Genomic DNA, 22,298 nt, shown 5'->3' on the forward strand with positions numbered 1-22,298 from the left:
CTAAAATGGCATTTTAGTTAAAACACTAAGACTAAAACTAAATTGCAATCTGACTTCAAAATGAACACTGGTCTGTAGTGCATGTTCATACCTGAAAACCATAAATAATATTAGATTTTTCACTCCTGCAGTATATGAGTTTGGAAATTGTAATGTAGAGAAATGGTAACTAATGCATTACAATTTAATTACACTTATTAGATTTTAGGCGACTAAAATGTACTGCAGATTTAGTCAACTAAATATGACTAAAACAATTGCAGAAGACTAAAATGGAACTAAAACAACATTTTAGTCCCAAGACTAAAACTAAATTGAAATTTGCTGCCAAAATTAACATTACACTGCGCATCACATAACCAAAAAAACACCATACCCACGGTGAAGCATGGTGGTGGCAGCATCATGCTTTGTGGCTGTTTTTTCTTCAGCTGGAACAGGGGCTTTAGTCAAGGTAAAGGGAATTCTGACCAGTTCCAAATACCAGTCAATATTTGCACAAAACCTTCAGGCTTCTGCTAGAAAGCTGAACATGAAGAGGAACTTCATCGTTCAGCATGACAACGACCCAAAGCATACATGTGAATCAACAAAGAAATGTCTTCACCAGAAGAAGATTAAAGTTTTGTAATGACCCAGCCAGAGCCCAGACCTGAATCCCATTGAAAATCTGTGGGGTGATCTGAAGAGGGTTGTGCACAGGAGATGCCCTCGCTATCTGACAGATTTGGAATGCTTTTGCAAAGAAGAGTGGGCAAATATTACCAAGTCAAGATGTGCCATGCTGATAGACTCATACCCAAAAACAGTGCTGTAATAAAATCAAAAGGTGCTTTAGCAAAGTATTAGTTTAAGGGTGTGCACACTTATGCAACCATATTATTATTTTATTTTTTTATGTTTACTTCCCTCCACCTAAAAGATATCGGTTTGCTTATTTTTTTTTCATGTTTGGTTTTTGTAAGCAGATTCTCAGTTGATTAGAAGTGACTATTTAATAGATGTGTAGTTTATAAAGTTAATCTGTGCAAAAAACATTAAAATATGCTAATTCCACTTATCTAATTTCAATTTTCTTTCTTTCGATAGCTGACACTCCCATATCTTTCTTTGATTTTGTTATCAATCCACGTTCTTTTTCTCGTACAGTTGAGAACATCTTCCATGTTTCTTTTATCATTAGGGTAAGTCTTTCATACAGCTGTATATAATAATTGTTGCTTCTCTTTTCTGTTGATGTATTGGACTATATTCGCTCAGGCCACTAGCATCGGTGCAAGGGACAGTAGTGCGAATCTGATTTCTGCTGAGCTCTCGACACTTCAATGACAAGTCGGCCAGGGCCACAGCTATCTGCAGCTGTCTGCCCAGCCAGTGATTACCTGTGACGTTTGTGTGCTTTCAGCAGCAATCGCATGGAAGTGTACAAGGCTCGGTGGCTTCGGCTAGCCGTTCGCAGGTGACTGAAACTGCTGCAGCAATCGGCAGATTCCTGTCGCTGTCATTGTGTTTTTAGCAGAATAAAATTGCGGTTGTTGCAATATTTTATGTCGCACTGTATTTGCACAGTGGTCTTGGCACACATGTAGCCTCACTCTTCCTTTACAAGTGTGCAAAGTTTGTTGTCTGGGGGACTTGCGGCTGGAGAGCACCGATTTTTCAAAGCCGGGCACCCCTTCCTTAGACTCCCATGTTAAACATCAGTCTAGTCATGGGCACAGTGAGGCATGGGCACAGTGAGGCATGCACATGGACACAGTGATGCAGACGGACACCCTAGGCTTATACTCAAATCAATACGTTTTCCCATTTTTGTATTTAGGTGCCTCGGCTTATATTCGGGTCAGCTTATACTTGAGTATATACGGGTAATAAAAAAAAATAAACCTATTGTGAAAGATGTTACGCCGCGAGAATCGTGATCTTTATTCACCACAAAAAAATAGTGATTCTCATTTTAGCCAGAATCGTGCAGCTCTGCTAAGGGTTCATGCACACTGGACTGGACATAGACGCCTTTCTCCTGGCAGCAGAAAAACGATAAACGTGTGTGCCTAGTTTTTACTCACGTTTAACAGCATCCAGCGCTTGGCCGTTAATTTTCATTAGCTAGGATAATAATTTATTCTGGCCATTAAAATGAAGACACTAAGTTAATTCACGTTTGGACATGTTTACACGTGTTTTTGCCACTTCCATTTTCTGCTCAAACTCTCCTCTCCTGAGATTGATTCTTCTGTGTTCAGGAAAAGAGCATTTACTGGCTCTAAACGCAGCTGCTCCTAAACTCTGGTATAGGTTTGTGTAGCAACAACACTTTGAAGGCATCTAAAAAAAAAAAATGTTCTTAAAGGACTAATGACATTTTTTTAAAACTACTGATGTAATGTTATATTTATGGGTGGAACTCCACTTTAACTGTCCGCCCGTGTGAAAGGGGCCCTATACAGTATGTCTTATTTTCAGTGCGATTTGTATTATGTGTTGCATATCACAGAGAACGGTATTGTGGTAATATTGAAGTTTATTAAGATTTTCATATACCATACAATGTTGGAGGGTTCCACCATTATTGTTAGGTTTAGTAGGTTAACGATGCACTTTTTTTTTTGTGGTGTGGGAACATATAACAGTGCTTAATGGCAGGCCTTTTACTGACACTTTTTTTTATTTTACCTCCAGTAGATTATTGTAAATAGTAGTGTGGTGATTACCTATTGTACTAAAGATCGGCATGTGGCATTAATAAACATCAACAGATTTCAGTTGTGCCCCACCAGGCTGGCACCCCATGGGCAATGTGCCTGTCTGCTGAGTTCATCTCCCCATCCCTGCACTCTTGCAATGATTGGCACTGATAGGCACCACTGATTGACAGCACTGATAGCCACTGATAGGTGGCACTAATATGCAGCACTGATTTGCACTGATAGGTAGCACTGATTGGCAGCATTTAGTGACACTGGGCACTGGAATCGCTGATTAGGTGGCATTGGTTAGCACTAAAAGGCGGCATTGATTGGTACTGACATGTGGCACTGATTGGAAGCACTGACTGGCGGCACTGATTGGCATTGGCAAGCGGCACAGGCACTGACAAGCGCTCACTGGTACTGACAGGTGGCACTGATTGTTGGCACTGAAACTGACTGGTGGCACTGACAAGCGACACTGGCACTGACTGGTGGCACGGATTGGAAGTACTGACAGAGGAGAGGGGGTATCACATTGAGCAGATATTGGTGCTTGTAAGATCAGCTCAGTAAAATTGTGTATCAAAGTGTAAAATCATGTATTATGATAGATAAGCTGTACTTATTTTTGAAAGAGCTACTGAGAAACAAAAAGATTTAAAATAAAGAATTTAAAAAAAAAGAAAAGGGGCAGGGCCACATACGTAGCGGGTCTGCCCATTCCTCCTCCTATTGGCTGGTGTTCAATAGCTGCTAGGCCCCGCCCACTCCCGACATCAACACTGAAGTCTGACAGATCTTCTGTCTCCCTGCCAGCAGTTACAATACAGGACAGTGTCGCACACTAAGCGGATCTTGCAAGCCCCAATATCCACTCAATGTGAATACTGTCACAACACAGCATTTCACAGCAGCCCAGCGGGCAGATCTCGGGAGAGCATCGGGCTACACAAACACTGCACGAGTTATTAGGGTGCCCAGGCACACCCCATGCCCACACCTATGGCTGGCAGTAATGTTTTTGTAAGTTTAAAGTATGCTGGCAGTGCTGTCTCAGGGCCAGGAGAGGTGGGGCCTCGGACTGACACCCTCCGAATGGGTGGCACCCGGGGGCGGACCACTCGAACCTTGCCCCCCCCCTTGATAAAAAATAAATAAATATCGGTGTATAACACGCAGGCTCTGTTTTCAGGGTAAAAAAGTGCGTATTATACGCCGATAAATATGGTACTTTCAGTCGGAGACAAGCTAATGAGACACTAATAGTTACACCAACCATTCTGTTTTCTTTGGGGTAGATGGTCTCCAAACCATATGAAGAAACTGACTGTTGTATAAACACTGAATGTGAACAGCTATAAGTTCGAAACCTCTGTTACTGCCCAGAGGCGATTCAGTTCGCATGTGCCGCGCTATATAAGTTTTTCATTCATTCATTCATTCATTCATTCATTCATTCGTTCACTGCCACTTTTGCTGGGCAGCTTTGCCTGTTAAAAGAAGAAAAATGTCAAAAATATTAATGGTAGGATCAAAAGGTTAAATAAGATTCACAATGGAGACTCAGAAAAACAAACACTATAGTGTCAAGGTGAACAGATCGCAGTCCTCTGTGGTTTAGGTGCATTCATGACCTTGCTATCACTTTGTTCAGCCGTTGATCAGTTGTTCAGCGTTCGGTCAAGTTATCCAGGCTGCTGTAGAAAAGTAGTTAGAAGGGCCGCACACCGTAGTTCTTTGGTAAACTGCCCCAGCAGTGAGAGTAAGAGGCAGTCAAGGACCAACCATTCCCTGATCGCCTCTGCGAATAATGAAACTGGAAGTGATGAGCATTTTGTTACTTTGAGTTTCATTTAATTCTCTGGCTATCTATTCTCTGGGAAGTAGCTAAAAAAGCACAATCTGTGCTTGATTAGCTGCAGGGGAGACATTGGGAGTGTCTATCACCTGCCAGTGCTATAATATAAGTATTACAAAATTTAAATTAAAAAAAAAATGTAAAAGTGCAAGCATAGAGCATGCACTTACCTGTAAACAATAATTGCGCCACACATGAAGTATCATTGCGAACTTCAGAACGAGGGCAAAAATTCTAGGGCCTTTATTCACAGTTAACAGTAAACTGATAACCTGTAAAGTTGTTTAAAACATTGTCTACAGTAGATTTTGAGTATTGTAGTTTTTCGCCATTTTACAGGCACGTGCAGTTTTGTTGCTTGACGTGTTTGGTATCTGTTTACTCAATGCAACCCCATCCTTCGATGTTTCACAAAAATAGGTATTTTATTGTGTTTGTGTGCACTAAAAATTAGTGTGTTTTTCCTCAAAATATGCATTGATATTACACATTTCGTAAATATTGTGCAACATAAAAAAAAATTGCGACTGCCACCATTTTATTCTACAGGACCTCTTCTATCTATTTATTTATTTTTTATTTATTTTTTTCAGAAAATATAGACTTGTTTGAGGGTTCTAAAAAAATTTTTTTTAGCAAAACTGCAAATTTTACCTTGTGATTATATTTAAAGAAATACCCCCAGACATGAATTGGTTAAAGGGGTTGTAAAGATAATTTTTTTTTTTTCCCCTAAATGGCTTCCTTTACCTTAGTGCAGTCCTCCTTCACTTACCTCATCCTTCCATTTTGCTTTTAAATGTCCTTCTTTCTTCTGAGAAATCCTCACTTCCTGTTCTTCTGTCTGTAACTCACCACTGTAATGCAAGGCTTTCTCTCTGGTGTGGAGTGTCGTGCTCGCCCCCCTCCCTTTGACTATAGGAGAGTCAGGACGCTCTCTACGTTGCAGATAGAGAAAGGAGCTGTGTGTTAGTGGGAGTCCTGACTCTACTGTAGTCCAAGGGAGGGGCGAGCACGACACTCCACACCAGGGAGAAAGCCTTGCATTACAGTGTGGAGTTACAGACAGAAGAACAGGAAGTGAGGATTTCTCAGAAGAAATAAGGACATTTAAAAGCAAAATGGAAGGATGAGGTAAGTGAAGGAGGACTGCACTAAGGTAAAGGAAGCTATTTAGGAGAAAAAAATTGTACCTTTACAACCCCTTCATGCTGCAGATCATAGGATAGGTGGTTTAACCCTTACCCACCCCCATTTGCCATGGTCGGGGTTTTTCTTTAAAGTCCCATTCAACTCTATGGGAAATACATGTTACTTCATAACTTCCAAACGGCTGTAGATATTTCGATAACACTTGGTCACATGTTACTTATATGTCCACTTAAACTATAGGATAGTTAATTTATCCCTTAACTACCCCCATTTGTGAGGGTCGGGGTTTTTGTTTAAAGTCCCATGCAAATCAATGGGAAATGTATGTTCCCACATAACTTCTGTACGCCTGGAGATATTTCAATAATACCTGGTACACATATTACTTATATGCCAAATAAAAATATATGACAGTTAAATTAACCCTTACCTACACCCTTATATAAAAAGATGGGTATATTTATATTACTATGATTTTCCTCCCCAAAAGGTTAAGATAGGAAGACCAGGCAACGCCGGGTATTCAGCTATTTACCATAAAACCAGCCTTGTCCAATTGCCTAAAGCCTCGTACACACGATAGGTTAACCAGAGGACAACGGTCTGAAGGACCGGTGTCCTAGGTTAACCGATTAAGCTGACTGATGGTCCGTCGCGCCTACACACCATCAGTTAAAAAAACAATCGTGTCTGAAAAAAACGAAGTTCAGTGCTTCCAAGCGATGAAAACGGTCCTTCAGACCGTTGTCCTCTGGTTAACCTATCGTGTGTACAAGGCCTTAGGGTCTCCAAACTATGGCCCTCCAGTTGTTCAGGAACTACAGTTCCCATCATGCCTATTCATGTGATGTTTAGTCTTTCAACAGCTGGAGGGCCATAGTTAGGAGAACCTAAGGCCTCGTACACACGATAGGTTAACTAGAGGACAACGGTCTGAAGGACCGTTTTCATCGGTCCAAACTGATCGTGTGTAGGCCCCATAGGTTATTTAACCTTAGGTTAAAAAAATGGCAACTTGCGTTAAAATTTTACCGATGGATTGCTAACCGATAGGTCAAAACCGTTCGTTAGTACGCACAACCATCGGTTAAAAATCCACGCATGCTCAGAATCAAGTCGACGCATGCTTGGAAGCATTGAACCTCGTTTTTTTCAGCACGTCGTCGTGTTTTTCGTTACCGCGTTCTGACACAATCGTTTTTTTAACTGATGGTGTGTAGGCGTGACGGACCATCAGTCAGCTTCATCGGTTAACCTAGGACACTTTTTTATCTGTAGGGTACCAAGGGACTCCAGGTTTTATACATTGTGGAATGATTCAGACCTGCCAATTGTGGTGTGCAGAGCCAGAAAAATCGCATGGGCATGCTGCATGTTAACAATTTTCTAAATAATGGTTAAGCCTCTCGCGGGTTTTCAGTGTGCACATTGCTCTATGTTGACGTGTGCTAAAAGGAACATTTCATATTCAGGGAGTGTTCCTGTTTAGATTATCTGCTGTAGGTAACAGACAATGCTATCTGGCCTGTGAGGACTTGAGAAGGAATTGAATAGATATAAGCCAGGCCGTAGTTTGTAATTTTTCTTTCCTTCTATCACAGGTTGAAGGAAAGAAATGTGCTTGATTCCCCTATGAACACAGTCAGTGTTGATGGAGGACTCTTTTCCACAGCACTATTGTGTTCTGCAGGTGGAGAGCTCTGGGAGCCTTCGCTGCCAGCAGAACACAATGATTAGTGTTTCTGGCTATAGCTAATCGTTTAGGAGAAACAGGGAGCCCAAATGTGGATTAAAATTTGTCTGATCCCTGCTTTTTTTTTTTTTTTTTAACCGCATCCGTTGTTTACAGCTGCTTTAAGTATTGTATGCAATTTTTTATATTGTCTATGATAAAGCATACCATATATATTTTCTTCTTTTCATGGCATACTTTTATATTTTCTGATGAATGACTTTCTTCTCTGCTCATGTCATTTTTTCAATTTCTTTTAGGATGGTTTTGCAAGAATAATACTTGATAATGACAAGCTGCCAGTGATAGGTAAGCTTCGATTACTGTGCCTTGTTTTCTATCCTTAAGAACCATACAGTTATTGCGTGTTTTGTGTTTATGGCCTGGTTCACACTGGTGCGTTTTGACATGCCATTTGGCATGTCAAAACGGCGGTATTTGCCGCAAATTGGCAGCAATGGCACCGTCCTAATCGGTACGGCGTTGCACCGATTTAAAAAAGTAGTTCCTGTACTACTTTTTGCAATTTCGGCCCGCGATTTACATTGACATCTGTTCAGAAACCTGCACAGATGTCTCTTAAATCGCGGCCGAAATCGGGACTAAAATTGTGCGAGTTCAGCTGAACTCGCACGGCTTCACTCCTGCAGCCCAGTGGGAATCAGGGCTAACTGATGAATAATAACCTTCTATGAGGGAGTTTTGTAGCAACAGTGAAATAAACCATAGGATGGTAAAGCGGATCTTCACTGCATCTGAGCACCAAAAACACTATCTTAATAAAGTTTTAATATCCAAAACAAATTCCCCCCCATCCATTCACATCTTGTTTATCAATTATAATTAATAATTTATTAATTTAATTTAAATTTAAATCAACCTCTTTGCACAGCACTGTTTTGCACAGCACTTATTCACTTTATTATAGGAATTATATGATACTAATAGTGGTTTTTACTATTAATTAATTTAAAGGGGTTGTAAAGGTTTGTTTTTTATTTTCTAAATGTGTTCTACAAAGCTAGTGCATTGTTGGTTCACTTACCTTTTCCTTCAATTTCCCTTCTAAATGTTGTTTTTCTTTGTCTGAATTTCTCACTTCCTGTTCCTCCTCAGTAAGGTGTTCAGTAAAGGAACCAATTTAGAAAATAAAAGACGAACGTTTACAACCCCTTTAATTTGGATATCTATTGCACCATCTTCATTGAAGGCACAGCACATATTTTCATTTGCACTATCCCAATTGACTGGCAGCACCACACGCTCCATCTAAACAAACATTCATTTATCAGACCCTGGGAACAGGGATCTCGAGGGGAGGCAGCAGCTTATTCGCATCCTAAGCGCGGATACCTTGGTTCACTTAAAATAGGCAATGTTCAATGAAAGAGTAAAACTCTGCTATAAAAATTAAAAGGTCAGCATTTTACTTTCTCCTTGGTTGAAGACTCTATAGTCTCGTACACACGATCGGATTTCCATCTGACAAATTCATGGAATTTTCTCAGAAGGGCGTTCGCCATGAACTTGTTCTGCAGAAGGGCGTTCGCCATGAACTTGTTCTGCAGAAGGGCGTTCGCCATGAACTTGTTCTGCAGAAGGGCGTTCGCCATGAACTTGTTCTGCAGAAGGGCGTTCGCCATGAACTTGTTCTGCAGAAGGGCGTTCGCCATGAACTTGTTCTGCAGAAGGGCGTTCGCCATGAACTTGTTCTGCAGAAGGGCGTTCGCCATGAACTTGTTCTGCAGAAGGGCGTTCGCCATGAACTTGTTCTGCAGAAGGGCGTTCGCCATGAACTTGTTCTGCAGAAGGGCGTTCGCCATGAACTTGTTCTGCAGAAGGGCGTTCGCCATGAACTTGTTCTGCAGAAGGGCGTTCGCCATGAACTTGTTCTGCAGAAGGGCGTTCGCCATGAACTTGTTCTGCAGAAGGGCGTTCGCCATGAACTTGTTCTGCAGAAGGGCGTTCGCCATGAACTTGTTCTGCAGAAGGGCGTTCGCCATGAACTTGTTCTGCAGAAGGGCGTTCGCCATGAACTTGTTCTGCAGAAGGGCGTTCGCCATGAACTTGTTCTGCAGAAGGGCGTTCGCCATGAACTTGTTCTGCAGAAGGGCGTTCGCCATGAACTTGTTCTGCAGAAGGGCGTTCGCCATGAACTTGTTATGCATAGAGGCGGCAAGACTTTGTCGGCCTACAAATACGAAACTACGTGGTTTTTCATGTTGTGCTATGGTTAGCATTGCTTCTGAGCATGCGTGTTTGTACTTTGGATTTTTTTTCGACGGACTTGTATACAGACGATCGGATTATTCCAACAGCACACATCTGTTGTTGAAAAATTTGAAAGCATGCTTTCCAACATTTTGTTGTCGGAAAATCCAACAACAATTGTCCGATGGAGCATACAAACGGTCGGATATTCGGAGAAAACCCTGCCATCACACATTTGTTGTCTGAAAATCTGATCGTGTGTACGAGGTTTTTGGCGGTCTTCTCACCCTTTACTGGACTTGTCTGTTGGCAGTGCTTTCTTAGGCTAGCCACCCACAGCCTGAATGTCGGCTGAATTGGCTCAAAATAAAGTCATGGGTGGTCCTTTCAGCAACACCCGGCTCTAAAAAAATGTAAAGATGCATAGAAGCCAGGTGGAATATTGTCAGCCAAACAGCGTCTGCATCTAATCATTAGAGGTTACAGTTTGGGTATTCAGACAGCTGCTGGTGCCTTTGGTTTCCTGAATACAACAGCTGGCAGTATAGATTCCTCCATTCATGCTCTTTAGTGTAGATTGGGGAATTGAGTGATTTTTCATGTTCATCCTGTGAGCTGATTGGGCTTCCCATGGCACCATGTTATAGTGAGCATGCCAGATACTTTGATTCTGGAGCCTGTGTATCCGTTTGCCAGTATTTCATGATCCTAAAAAAAATGTGCATTCTAGTACATTACTTTAGAGATAAGTTATGGACCTTTAAATTTGGGACTCGTACGTTTAATATCCAGCTACTCGTCCACTTGGGATCCAAAAAGGTGAATTGTTGCAAGAAAATAATAAACTACAAGGAGTAACTGTAATGCACATGTAAGTGAAGTGCATTGAGAGCGCCGCACACTTACTGTCAGTAACGTGATCACATAACTACTAAGCCTACAATTTTTTTGTTTGCTTGATCAATAGCTGCCAGCATTGCAGGACTATTGTAGACATTGTCAGCAGTGAAATGTATCATCCTGCTGTCCTATGGGGAAGCGCTGTGGGGATAGGGCGACAAAGCTTCTGAAGCACTTTGCCAGTGACACTAAGAAAAAAAATATTCCATTCAGGTATGTATATTCTAAGAATAACAAAAACACAAAAACATTCTATTAACGTATATACTTGAGTATAAGCCAACCCGAATATAAGCCGAGGCACCTAATTTTACCACAAAAAACTGGGAAAACATATTGACTCGAGTATAAACCTAGGGTGTCCATCTGCATGCCTCACTGTGTCCATCTGCATGCCTCACTGTGTCCATCTGCATGCCTCACTGTGTCCATCTGCATGCCTCACTGTGTCCATCTGCATGCCTCACTGTGCCCATGCCTCGACTGACGTTTAACATGGAAGTCTATGGAAGGGGTAGCCGGCTTTGAAAAATCGGTGCTCCCCAGCCATAGGTCCCCCAGACAACAAACTTTGCACACTTGTAGAGGAGAAATGGGGCTATACGTGTGACAAGTTCCGGGTCCAGGGGACCTACGAACTGCCAGTACCGGGTCCCCAAAGTCACCGGAGAAATTACCGTTTAACATTGGAGTCTATGGTAGGGGTGCCTGGCTTCGAAAAATCAGTGCTCCTCGGCCGTAGATCCTCCACACAACAAACTTTGCACACTTGTAGAGGAAGAGTGGGGCTACATGTGTGCCAAGTCCCCAAAGTTCGGGAGATCAGGCGCAAAAAGGTGATTTAAGTATAAGCCGAGGGGGGCATTTTCAGCACACAAAAAATGTGCTGAAAAACTCTGCTTATACTCAAGTATATACGGTACACTCAGCCTCCTCCAAATGTATTTTTCTCTTGCTGTTCTGATCTGCCTTCCTGTTAGAGGGTGGCTACCAGGGCTCAAGTCCTGCGGGAACGCGTGGGAAAGGAGTTCCTGCACTTTTTTCACAGCAGGAACGCAGTTCCCTTTGCAGGACTAGAGCAGCCGAGCCGCCCGAGCCAATCCTTCACTAAGCGGCGATGCCCAGCTGAGTCACTGTCAGGGGCAGGCGAACCTTAGTAATCCTTTATGTTACTGGCCGCTTCCTGTATATGGATTCATCGGGTAGTGTCTGCGGGTATTCCGTCACTTCCTCGATGCCGCAATGTCTCCTGGGAGCTTTTGTCATTGTTCCCAGGAGACATTGCGGAGGTCTGCCGCCAGTTATCGCGGGATTTAGAAAGAACTTGCTTAAAGTTCTTTCTAAATGCCGCGATAACTCGCGGCAGACCTGCGTATCATTTTTATTTTTTGGTGGGGGAGTGGATCTTGGGTGGGAGTTCCCACACTTTTTCCCCCAGGACTTGACCCCTGGTGGCTACGTTCGTTCTTCATGGTCCCACTGTATGTAGGAACATGGCCACCTTCTTAGTTGCTCCCGAGATGGACTAGTGACTATGGACTGTATGGAAGTGAGGAAGAGGAGAGGTTCGGGAGCTCACAGAGCTTGTACAAGGGGGGCGAAAATAAAAGTGAGAAACTTTTTCATGAAAAATTAATTACAGGGCCATTTAGTAGCAGATGTGTATAACGGTTTAGCGCATAAGGCCCCATACACACGGGAGGATTTATCCGCGGATACGGTCCAGCGGACCGTTTCCGTGGATAAATCCTCTCGAGGATTTCAGCAGATTTTTATGCGATGGAGTGTACTCACCATCGCATTGAAATCCGCGCCGAAATTCTCTGGCGATGACGTGTCGCGCCGTTGACGCGGCGACGTGCGCGACGCTGTCATATAAGGAATTCCACGCATGCGTCGAATCATTACGACGCATGCGGGGGATCCCTTCGGACGGATGGATCCGGTGAGTCTATACAGACCAGCGGATCCATCCGTTGGGATGGATTCCAGCAGATGGATTTGCTTGGCATGTCAGCAAATATTCGATCTGCTGGAATCCATCCCAGGGGAGAAATATCCGCGGAAACAGATCCGCTGGCGTGTACACACCATAGGATCTATCCGCTGAAACCCATTTGCTGGGATTTTTCAGCGGATGGATTCTATCGTGTGTACGGGGCCTAAGGGTCTTGTTTAGTAACACTTTTACCCTGCAAAGGCAGTGATTGGAAGGGGACCAGAACACTGTGAATTATATTAAAGTCCACATTGAGGAATATACTGTTGTCTATAAAATATTGACTATTTTTAGACATGTATATTTTTAAAGCATTTTGTTACATCAACACTTCATATTCCTGATATGTGCCTGCTGTACCATGTACTTGTATGAGAAAGTATCCTGTTCTCTTTGTATTGCTTCCTTTGTGTGAAATCCCTGGTGTTCCTGCCAGTCCCTCTGCTTTCCTTTAAAAATTGACCACACCAAGCAGGAGAGCACACTGTGGTCAGTTCTCTAGCTATGCTGGGAACTCAGTGTTCTCTCCAATGATCAGACTTGTCCTGACACCCCCCCGCTGCACAGCCATTCACTGGGAATCTCAGTGTGCTGCTGTGTCTCCTCCCCAGCTCTTATGCAGCTGAGAACAGAGGGAATGTGATTATTTATATAAAAGGGAAAAATGTATTTTATAATATATTTTTATATCTATACAAAAGTGTTTTTGCCTTTTCATTCCTATTTTAAACTGGGTTGTTTTTACAAGGTGATCATTTTACAATCGCTTACATACCCAGCAAAGAGAACCACTTCTTAACTTCAGATGCCTGATTGACGTAAACTCATTTAATCTTATGTTTTTTTACCATTTATTAGAACCTGTAAACCAAGAAGACGAGTCGCAAGTAGACAAAGATAATCTGCGCAGGTACCAAGGAGTCATCTCCCTTAGCCACCAAGATTGGAAGGTGACTTTTTTTTGTTTTTCCTTGTCCTGCAGCTTCATTATGTTGTGATGAACACCAGTCATAAAAAAAAAGATATGGGCCCATGCGCTCTGGGCTTAAAAAAAAAAAAAAAGCACGCTCATATAAAGTGTTTTTTACAGACGTTTAGCAGATTTATTTGCTGCCAAAAAAATGCTCTAAAAAACATAAGACAGAAGGTTTTTTTTTTTTCTTTGTTCTGCCACTAAATGCTGAGCTTCAAATATGCCTCTAATCATCCTAATGTGCATGGACGCATAGGAAAACATTAAGCTGCTTCTACAAGCAAAACTCCTGTAGAAACAGCATTTTTTTTTTTTTTAAATCCCAGTGTGCATGCACTATATATATATATATATATATATATATATATATATATATATATATATTGTGCTCATAGGTTTGCATACCCTGGCAGAATTTATTATTTCTTGGTCATTTTTCAGAGAATATGAATAACATAAAAACTTTACTTTCACTCATGGTTAGTGTTTGGCTGAAGCCATTTGTTATCCAACAACTGTGTTTACTTTTTTTTTTTATATCACAATGGCAACAGAAACTACCCAAATGACCCTGATCAAAAGTTTACATACCCCAGTTAATAGTTTGTATTGCCCCCTTTAACATCAATGACAGCTTGAAGTCTTTCATGGATGACGCTCTTTATCTTCTCAGATGGTAAAGCTGCCCATTCCTCTTGACAAAAGCCTCCAGTTCCTGTAAATTCTTGGGCTGTCTTGCATGAACTGCACCTTTTGAGATCTCCCCAGAGTGGCTCAATGATATTGAGGTCAGGAGACGGAGATGGCCACTCCAGAACCCTCACTTAATTCTGCTGTAGCCAATGACAGATCGACTTGGCCTTGTGTTTTGGAACATTGTGATGTTGGAATGTCCAAGTACGTCTCATGCGCAGCTTCCTGGCTGATGACTGCAAATGTTCCTCCAGTATTATTTGATAACATACTGCATTCATCTTGCCAACAATTTTGGCCAAATTTCCTGTGGCTTTTTGTAGCTCGCACATCCCCAAAACATCAGCGATCCACCTCCGTGCCTTTCATCATAGGCCCTGTTGACTCCTCTCCAAATGAAGCGTTTATGGCCAAAAAGCAAAATTTTGGTCTCATCACTCCAAATGACTTTATGCCAGAAGGTTTAAGGCTTGTCTCTGTGCTGTTTGGCGTATTGTACGTGGGATACTTTGTGGCATTTGCGTAGTAATGGCTTTCTTCTGGCGACTCAACCATGCAGCCTATCTTTGTTCAAGTGTCTCCTTATTGTGCATCTTGAAACAACCACACCACATGTTTTCACTTGAAGTTATTTGTGGGGTTTTTTCTTTGCATCCCGAACAATTTTCCTGGCAGTTGTGGCTGAAATTTTAGTTGGTCTACCTGACCGTGGTTTTGTTTCAGCAGAGCCCCTCATTTTCCACTTCTTGATTAGAGTTTGAACACTGCTGATTGGCATTCTCAATTCCTTGGATATCTTTTTATATCCCTTTCCTGTTTTATACAGTTCAACTACATTTTCCCGCAGATCGTTTGACAACTCTTTTGCTTTCCACATGATTCAGAATCCAGAAACCTTAGTGCAGCACAGGATGAAAGATACAAGGGTCTGTCAGGAGTCCAGAAATGCATTGACCTTTTATACACACACACTAATTACAAGCAAACCGATCACAGGTGAGGATGGTTACCTTTTTAATAGCCATTCGAAAACCCCTTTGTGTCAACTTGTGTGCGTGTTATGAGGTCAAGCTTACCAGGGTATGTGAACTTTTGATCAGGGTCATTTGGGTAGTTTCTGTTGGGATTATGATTTAAAGAGTAAACACAGTTGATTGATAATAAATGGCTTTTGCCAAACTCTAACCACGAGTAAAATACGTTTTTGTGTTATTGTTCATATTCTTTGAGAAATGGCCAAGAAATCATAAATTCTGTGAGGGTATGTAAACTTATGAGCACAACTGTGTGTTGTGTGTACTGTTTATATAATATACATTTACTTCTAAAAGCACTAAAGCCAACATACTTTGGAGAAAAATTTTAAACGTATAGAATCAATACATGCTTGGTTAATGAGCAGATGTTTGGACACTGCAGTATCTTCAGTTGGTTTGAGTATAGCTGGTCATACACCCATAGATTTATTTCACTGAATTGCTGTATTTATTGGCGTATAACACTCACTTTTTTACCCTGAAAATAAGGGGTAAACTGTGCCTGCGTGTTATACGCAGGGGGCTGTGGAAAGTTTTTTTCCCCTGAAACTTTCCTCTTAAAGTTAGGGTGCGTGTTATGCGCCGAAAAATATGGTAACTAAATCTAAAAGCTTCCTCCATTGGTGCGGTTCAATACAGATGGACGAACCCCTGCTGCGGCTATTGTATTCTGACGGCTGGCATTGCAAGGTGAAAATTAAACTTCAGCTTTAACACCAGCTAAAAGCTTTTTCTAGTTTTTAAAGAGTGGAAAGGGGTTTAAGCCTCCAGTTCCCATTGCTGTGCTGGTACCTGTTGGGAAGTTTCACCTCAACCCCCACCCACTTCATGTCCTGATGCCCATTGCCACCCACAAATAGTGATAGGAATCTGCTGAAGTTCCATTTCAATGACCCCGTATAGTGCTCTAATTGGATAGGCCATACTCTTGCGCTTCATTTTTAGTTAATGTTGAAAACTACTTAGTTTTGTGTTACACCTACAGCTAAGTCAGTAATGCTGCTTTTATTTTAAATCAAGTTTAGCTTTTTAAAAATTGCTTTTTTTTTTTTAGGAAATAATAGAAACGTTTGAAATTACAGAACCTATGATCCCTGATGACTGATCATAAAATTACCATAAGTGTTATAGGACTGCTTTCTGTAAGTATTAATTTTTGTATTGAGATCATGAATTATTTTTAGATGTTCTGTTTTTTTCAGACCTGTCACTTTAGCCTGTCTCTTGGTCCTCCACATTTAGCGCAAAGCCTTTAACCACCTCAATACCGGGCCTATTCTGGCTCTTCTCTCCTTCATGTAAAAATCATTTTTTTTTTTGCTAGAAAATTACTCAGAACCCCCAAACTATATATATAATTTTAGCAGACACCCTAGGGGAAAAAGTGCAACGTTTTATCTTGCACGGTATTTGCGCAATAATTTTTAAAACTCCTTTGTTGGGGGGGGGGGGGGGACGGTTTAATGAATTAAAAAAAACAGTAAAGTTAGCCCAGTTTTTTTTGTATAATGTGAAAGATGTTACGCCGAGTAAATGGATACCTAACTTGTCACGCTTGAAAACTGCGCACACTCATAGAATGGTGCCAAACTTCAGTACTTAAAAATCTCCATAGGCGACACTTTCAATTTTTTTTACAGGTTCCAGTTTAGAGTTACAGAGGAAGTCTAATGCTAGAATTGTTGCACACGCTCTAACGCACGTGGCGATACCTCACATGAGTGATTTGAACAGTGTTTACATATGTGGGCGGGACTTGCGCGTGTGTTCGCTTCTGAGCGTGAGCTACCGGGGGACAGGGGCGTTTTTTTTATTTTTATTTATATATATATATATTTTATTATTCCTATTACAAGGAATGTAAACATCCCTTGTAATTGGAATCAGTGTGACACGTCCTCTTTATGGAGAGATGCGGGGTCAATAAGACACCACATCTCTTCTCCAGGCTTGAAAACATGAGATTGTGAAAAAAAAATCACTGATCTCATGCTTTCACCCGCGATTGCGGCTTTGTTTACTTCCGGGCGTGACGTCATAATGTCGCGCCCGGGCCTCTGGCGGTCATAGAGATGACCGACGACCAACTGGTCACCGGCAATCACTATCGTCGTGAGTCGGCCGATTCGTTCTCCGGGCCTCTGATGGCACGGGAGAGCCCGGAGAAACACCGGACGGCGGCGGGAAGGGGGCCTATAAGAATGATCAAGTGGCGGAACTGCCGCTTTGATCCTTCTTATGATGCGCAGAATCGCCGGCAGAAAAGGAGGATATCTTAATGATGCCTGTAGCTTCACCCATCATTCAGATATCCCCACCTCAATACCAGGACTTCATATGACGGCGTGCGGTATTGAGGTGGTTAATTGAATACATGTTTGAGTTAAAGAGGAGTACCAGTCTCCCACAAAATTTAGGTCCGTAGCTACAAATATTGTAGCTGCTGACTTTTAATATAATGACACTTACCTGTCCTGGGTTCCAGCATTGTGCTGTCCCAATCCAATTCTTAAAATGTTCTTCAGGTCCAGGCACCAGCATCTTAACTAAGGGAAAGTGCCAGTGAAGCCTTGCGGCTCCAGAGCTGGCTTCCCGCTGCATTTTGTAAATGGTCCCACAGTCTTCTGGGACCTGTGATGTGTCTCTGAAGGCTGGAAGGGGGGGGTTAAGCAGGTACCTGTTTTTTCCACTTGGAAGTGGGAGCGGTTGCCTGTCAAGCCAGGTACCTGCTGCTACACCCCCCAACCCAAAATAGTGACAGTTGTTAGGGGGGAGGGGGCTACCAAGCAAGAAGTTCCGCTTCCGTATGCTATTGGAGGCTGTAATTTGTCTGCTTGTATACATTGCTAGTTTTGGCCTCTATAATCCACCAATTGACTCTAGCTAAAACACCTTTTCCCAGTTTTGAATACAGTTCCAGTTTTGAACCTGTATTTATTGCTTCCTGTGTCCCCATTGGTGACATTTTAGCTGATTATATAGAACGATGTCTGCATGGTAATTTGGCTCTTATCCCTCCCCTCCCCCCCCTCTTTTCAGTTTTGTTGCAAGAAATACCCCAGATCATCCAACAGAACAGAACAAAAAGATAATGGCAAGTTTTTAAAGTGGTTGTAAAGTCTTGTTTTTCCCTATAAAAATAACAAACATGTTATAATTGCCTGCTCTGTGCAGTGGTTTTGCACAGAGCAGCCCAGGTCCTCCTTTCTTGGGTCCCTTTTCTGTGATCCTGGCCCCTCCTTCCTATTCAGTGCCCCTACAGCAAGCAGCTTGCTATGGGGGCACCTGAGCTGAGTCGCAGCTTCCTCTGTCAGTTCAGACACGGAGCCCCGACCTGGCCTCTTCCCCTCTCTTCCCTGATAGGCTAGCTGACTTAAATTGACAGCAGTGGGAGCCATTGGCGCAACTGCTGTGTCTCAGACAATCAGTAAGGAGAATCTTGAATGGCTGAGACACTCGTGGTGGACATCGCTGGACAGAGAGGGACCTCAGGTAAGTGTTGGGGGGGGGGGGGGCTGCTGCTGCTGCTGCACACAGGCTTTTTATCTTAATGCATATAAAACCTCCGTTACAACCCCTTTAAAGTGTAGCTAAATCTAAGAAAATAAATATTAGAATATATCATGAAGGCAAAAAACCTTCAGTGCTGCAGCTCTCCCCAGACCCCGCTTTTTTCTTACCTGAGCCGATCCAATCCAGTGATGTACACAAGCTCAGCGGCTCCAGTGGCTATCAATCAAATCCAGTGACAGGAGCAGGGGGACAGGGCCAAGTCACGCTGTTTGTGTTGATGGACGCAGTAGCGGGGACTCGGGAGAGAGCCCGCACTGGTGCCACCCAGGGAAAGCAGCTGTATGTGCGGGCACCCCATTAAGAGGAGGGGCCAGGAGCACCTGCTGGGCACACCAGATGAAGATTTAGGGCTCCTCTGTGCAAAATGATTGCACCGAGCAGGTAAGTATAGGCATGTTTGTTATTTTTATTTTAAAAAACGAGGGTTTGCAACCCCTTTAATGAGTAGATGGTGTGTTCTAATATTAGTGTCCTGCTGCATATATTATAGAACAGCAGGAAACCTAAGTCCACATTTGTACCAGCAGTTAGGGGCATACAGCAGATTTCTGTGGTTGGGATTACAGGTGTATGCGAACCACTGCTGCTGGTAAACCTGTACAGAACATTGACAGAATGAAACAAACCATAGGCGTTGGCGTTTATCGGCACATCCAGCAGTTATCTGAGGTTATGTCCGACCCTAATCGCAGTCTTTCTGCGTTCAGCGTTGTGCAAGTGCATACGAACAGCTTGCATACACCAGTGATGTGCTGATTCTTGTCGCTGGAATCTGCTGCCTGCCTCCAGTCACCCAAATTATTGTAGTCCAAGACCCCCATACACACTTTTCGACTTTCTGCAGATTTTTGTCTTCAGATTTACCAAAACCATGTAGTACAAGGGCCTGCTTGATGGCATACCAATTTACACTCTTAAGGTTTGACCTCATATTATATGGTATTGGTAAATCTGAAGGCAAAAATCGACAGAAAATCTAATAGTGTGTATGGGGTCTAAGGTAACTGATACTGTGAAGGTGATTTACTAAAACTGGTGCAGATGTGTATGGTGGCCAATTACCTTCAAATGTCAGCTTGTTCAATTGGGCTTAGGCAATAGAAGCCGGAAGCTGATTGGTTTCTATTCAGAACTGCACCAGATTTTGCATTCTCTAGTTTTAGTAAATAACCCCCCCATGGGCAGCACTGTAGACACATAACCACATTATTTTCCATGTAATAAATATTTTTACACTATAAAGGCTAGATATGTACTGGAAATCTGTTTCTACTTGTATGTTGGAGTAAATAACATTAATTTGTGTGTGTTTTGGGTTCTCTGCTAGGAGAGCTGCTGTCGGAAGAGTCTTGTGTATGTCGGCGACACCAATACAGCTGGACCATGGAAGGATTTAATCTTTTCGAAGATCTTATTGTCAGTGATCTGCAGTCCTTAACACTTTCTGTTACTAAGCATGGTTGGTAAAAAATGAGAACTCGGGCCACAGATTTTTCTTATATTTCTTTTATTGTTTGCACTTTACACTTTTTTATTTGTGAAAGTTGCTCTTCCCATGTTAGTATTTGTTATGCTGTTTTTCTCTAACTGTTCTGTGATCAGTAGATTGAAGACCACAGTCATGCCTCTCCTGATATTGTAAGCCATGGGTTCTCGACTCTCCAGCTGTTGCAGAACTACAAGTCCCATAAGGCAATGCAAGGCTGACAGTTACAAGCATGACTCCCAAAGTCAGATGCATGATGGGACTTGTAGTTATGCAACAGTTGGAAGGCCACAGTTTGAGCACCTATGTTGCAAGCCATGTTTCATTTTACTTGTATATTTTTAAATGTTTCTAAAACTATAGAAAAGTGAAAACTTAAGAATATTTTGTTATTGATAAAAAGTATTGTCGGTCACAACCAGGTTTATATCTGTAAATTAACAAGTATTTTCTGTATATTCTGTGCTACTTTTGTAAATATGTTTTTAAGTTTTGTTTAATATCTAAATAAACAACTTTTTTTCCAGGACTGAGTTGTTGGGTAACCATATTCATCCTACATCTACAGTGCACTCGGAAAGTATTCGCAGCACTTCACTTTTTCCACATTCTGTTATGTTACAGCCTTATTCCAAAAAGGATTAAATTCATTTTCTCCAATTACAGCCTGAAGTCTCTTTTTTTTTTTTTTATAATTCCTTTATTTTTAGAGAACGTACAGTTAACAATCAATACAGATAGCAGAAATTCATAATTACAATCGTACAGAAAGATCAAAAGGGGTCATCAGATAAGGTAAACATAACGGATACTCCGGAAATCTTCAGTACCGTATTTGCCAGCGTATAAGACGACTCGGCATATAAGACGACCCCCTAATATACTGCTAAAAACTGGTTTTGTGGTCTACTCACCGTATTAGATGACCCCCTTCTGCAGTAGTAATTCTTTTAAAACGAAGAGGCCGCCCCTGGGTGCTTTGTAAGGCTGTATGTAATGCCTTTTTAAAAACTAAAATGCCGCTGCTGGGTGCTGTATGTAATCTGTATATGCGACGCTCAGCCAATCCCGATGCACTATGTTGATGAGAGAGCATGCTAAGCCTGCTCAGATTGGCAGATGTTATTACTCCAATCCAAGCAGGCTTGGCATGCTCTGTCATCAACACAGTGCATCGGGATTGGCTGAGCGGCGCAGAATACAGAGTTACAGAGCACTCGGCTGGCTGATATCGAGCGAGAAGCTGCTTAACCCGGCATATAAGACGACCCCCGGTTCCTGGCTGTGTAATTCCGGAGTAAAAGGTCATCTTATACGCCGGAAAATACAGTAAGTGAGGCACAAAAAAGTGGCAAAGCACAGAAATAATATCTGCTTGTAGAGCCGGAGATTATGCGACCTAAAACATTTGGTAACGTATGCAGCACATACAACACATTTTGACATTTTTCAGCTGTTTGTAAGGCAGGACAACCCAAAGGCCAGTTGGGCCCAATCATGGGACATACAAAGTAAGTAATGCTCATTAGGACATTCACAGTATCTGATCAAAAACGCCCATGACTGGGTAGTAACGATGGGGAGGGAGTGTGTACATGGAGGGGAAGGGGTAGAGGGTCAGACAACTCTAAAAACAGAAAGGGGATGAGGGCCAGGGGGAAAAAAAAAGAGAGGCAAGGGGTAGGAGTGGAAGATGAGAAGTGTAGGCACAGCGGGGTGTGAGCGCAGGTAGCAGAAAGTGAGAGCAAGATAGAGTAGAGAGAGGCAACGCCCCCCCTACCAGGAAGTGGAACAAGCCCAAGGGGTCAGCTGGACTGTGCAACCTCACGAAGATAATCGTCCATGTATATAAAGTGCTGCCAGGGTCTCCACGTCTCCCGGAAGGTCTAGCCTGAAGTCTTTTTGAGTATGATGCTACAAGCTTGGCACACCTATTTTCAGGCAGTGTCTGCTTTTCTTCTTTGCAGGACCTCTCAAGCTCCACCAGGTTG

At 42.4% G+C, this 22,298-nt stretch overlaps 1 protein-coding gene across 3 annotated transcripts in view; it reads left to right on the top strand.

Moving 5' to 3' along the window:
- Nucleotides 1–20,836, top strand: part of NSMCE4A (NSE4 homolog A, SMC5-SMC6 complex component) — a 42,050-nt gene extending 21,214 nt beyond the window's left edge. The window contains exons 7-11 of one of the 3 annotated variants that reach the window (XM_040361951.1): nt 1,090–1,184; nt 7,696–7,744; nt 13,404–13,495; nt 16,303–16,390; nt 20,152–20,836. In XM_040361951.1, coding sequence (XP_040217885.1) covers nt 1,090–1,184; nt 7,696–7,744; nt 13,404–13,495; nt 16,303–16,353 — 287 coding nt within the window. In that variant the 3' untranslated portion in view covers nt 16,354–16,390; nt 20,152–20,836. Of the gene's footprint in view, nt 1–1,089; nt 1,185–7,695; nt 7,745–13,403; nt 13,496–16,302; nt 16,391–18,287; nt 18,312–20,148 lie in introns of those variants that run through there. The other 2 variants (XM_040361952.1, XM_040361950.1) reach the window with 2 other exon arrangements.
- Nucleotides 20,837–22,298: the final 1,462 nt, after the last annotated feature.

Source organism: Rana temporaria, chromosome 8 (assembly GCF_905171775.1).
Source record: "Rana temporaria chromosome 8, aRanTem1.1, whole genome shotgun sequence".
NCBI classification, from domain to species: Eukaryota; Metazoa; Chordata; class Amphibia; order Anura; family Ranidae; genus Rana; species Rana temporaria.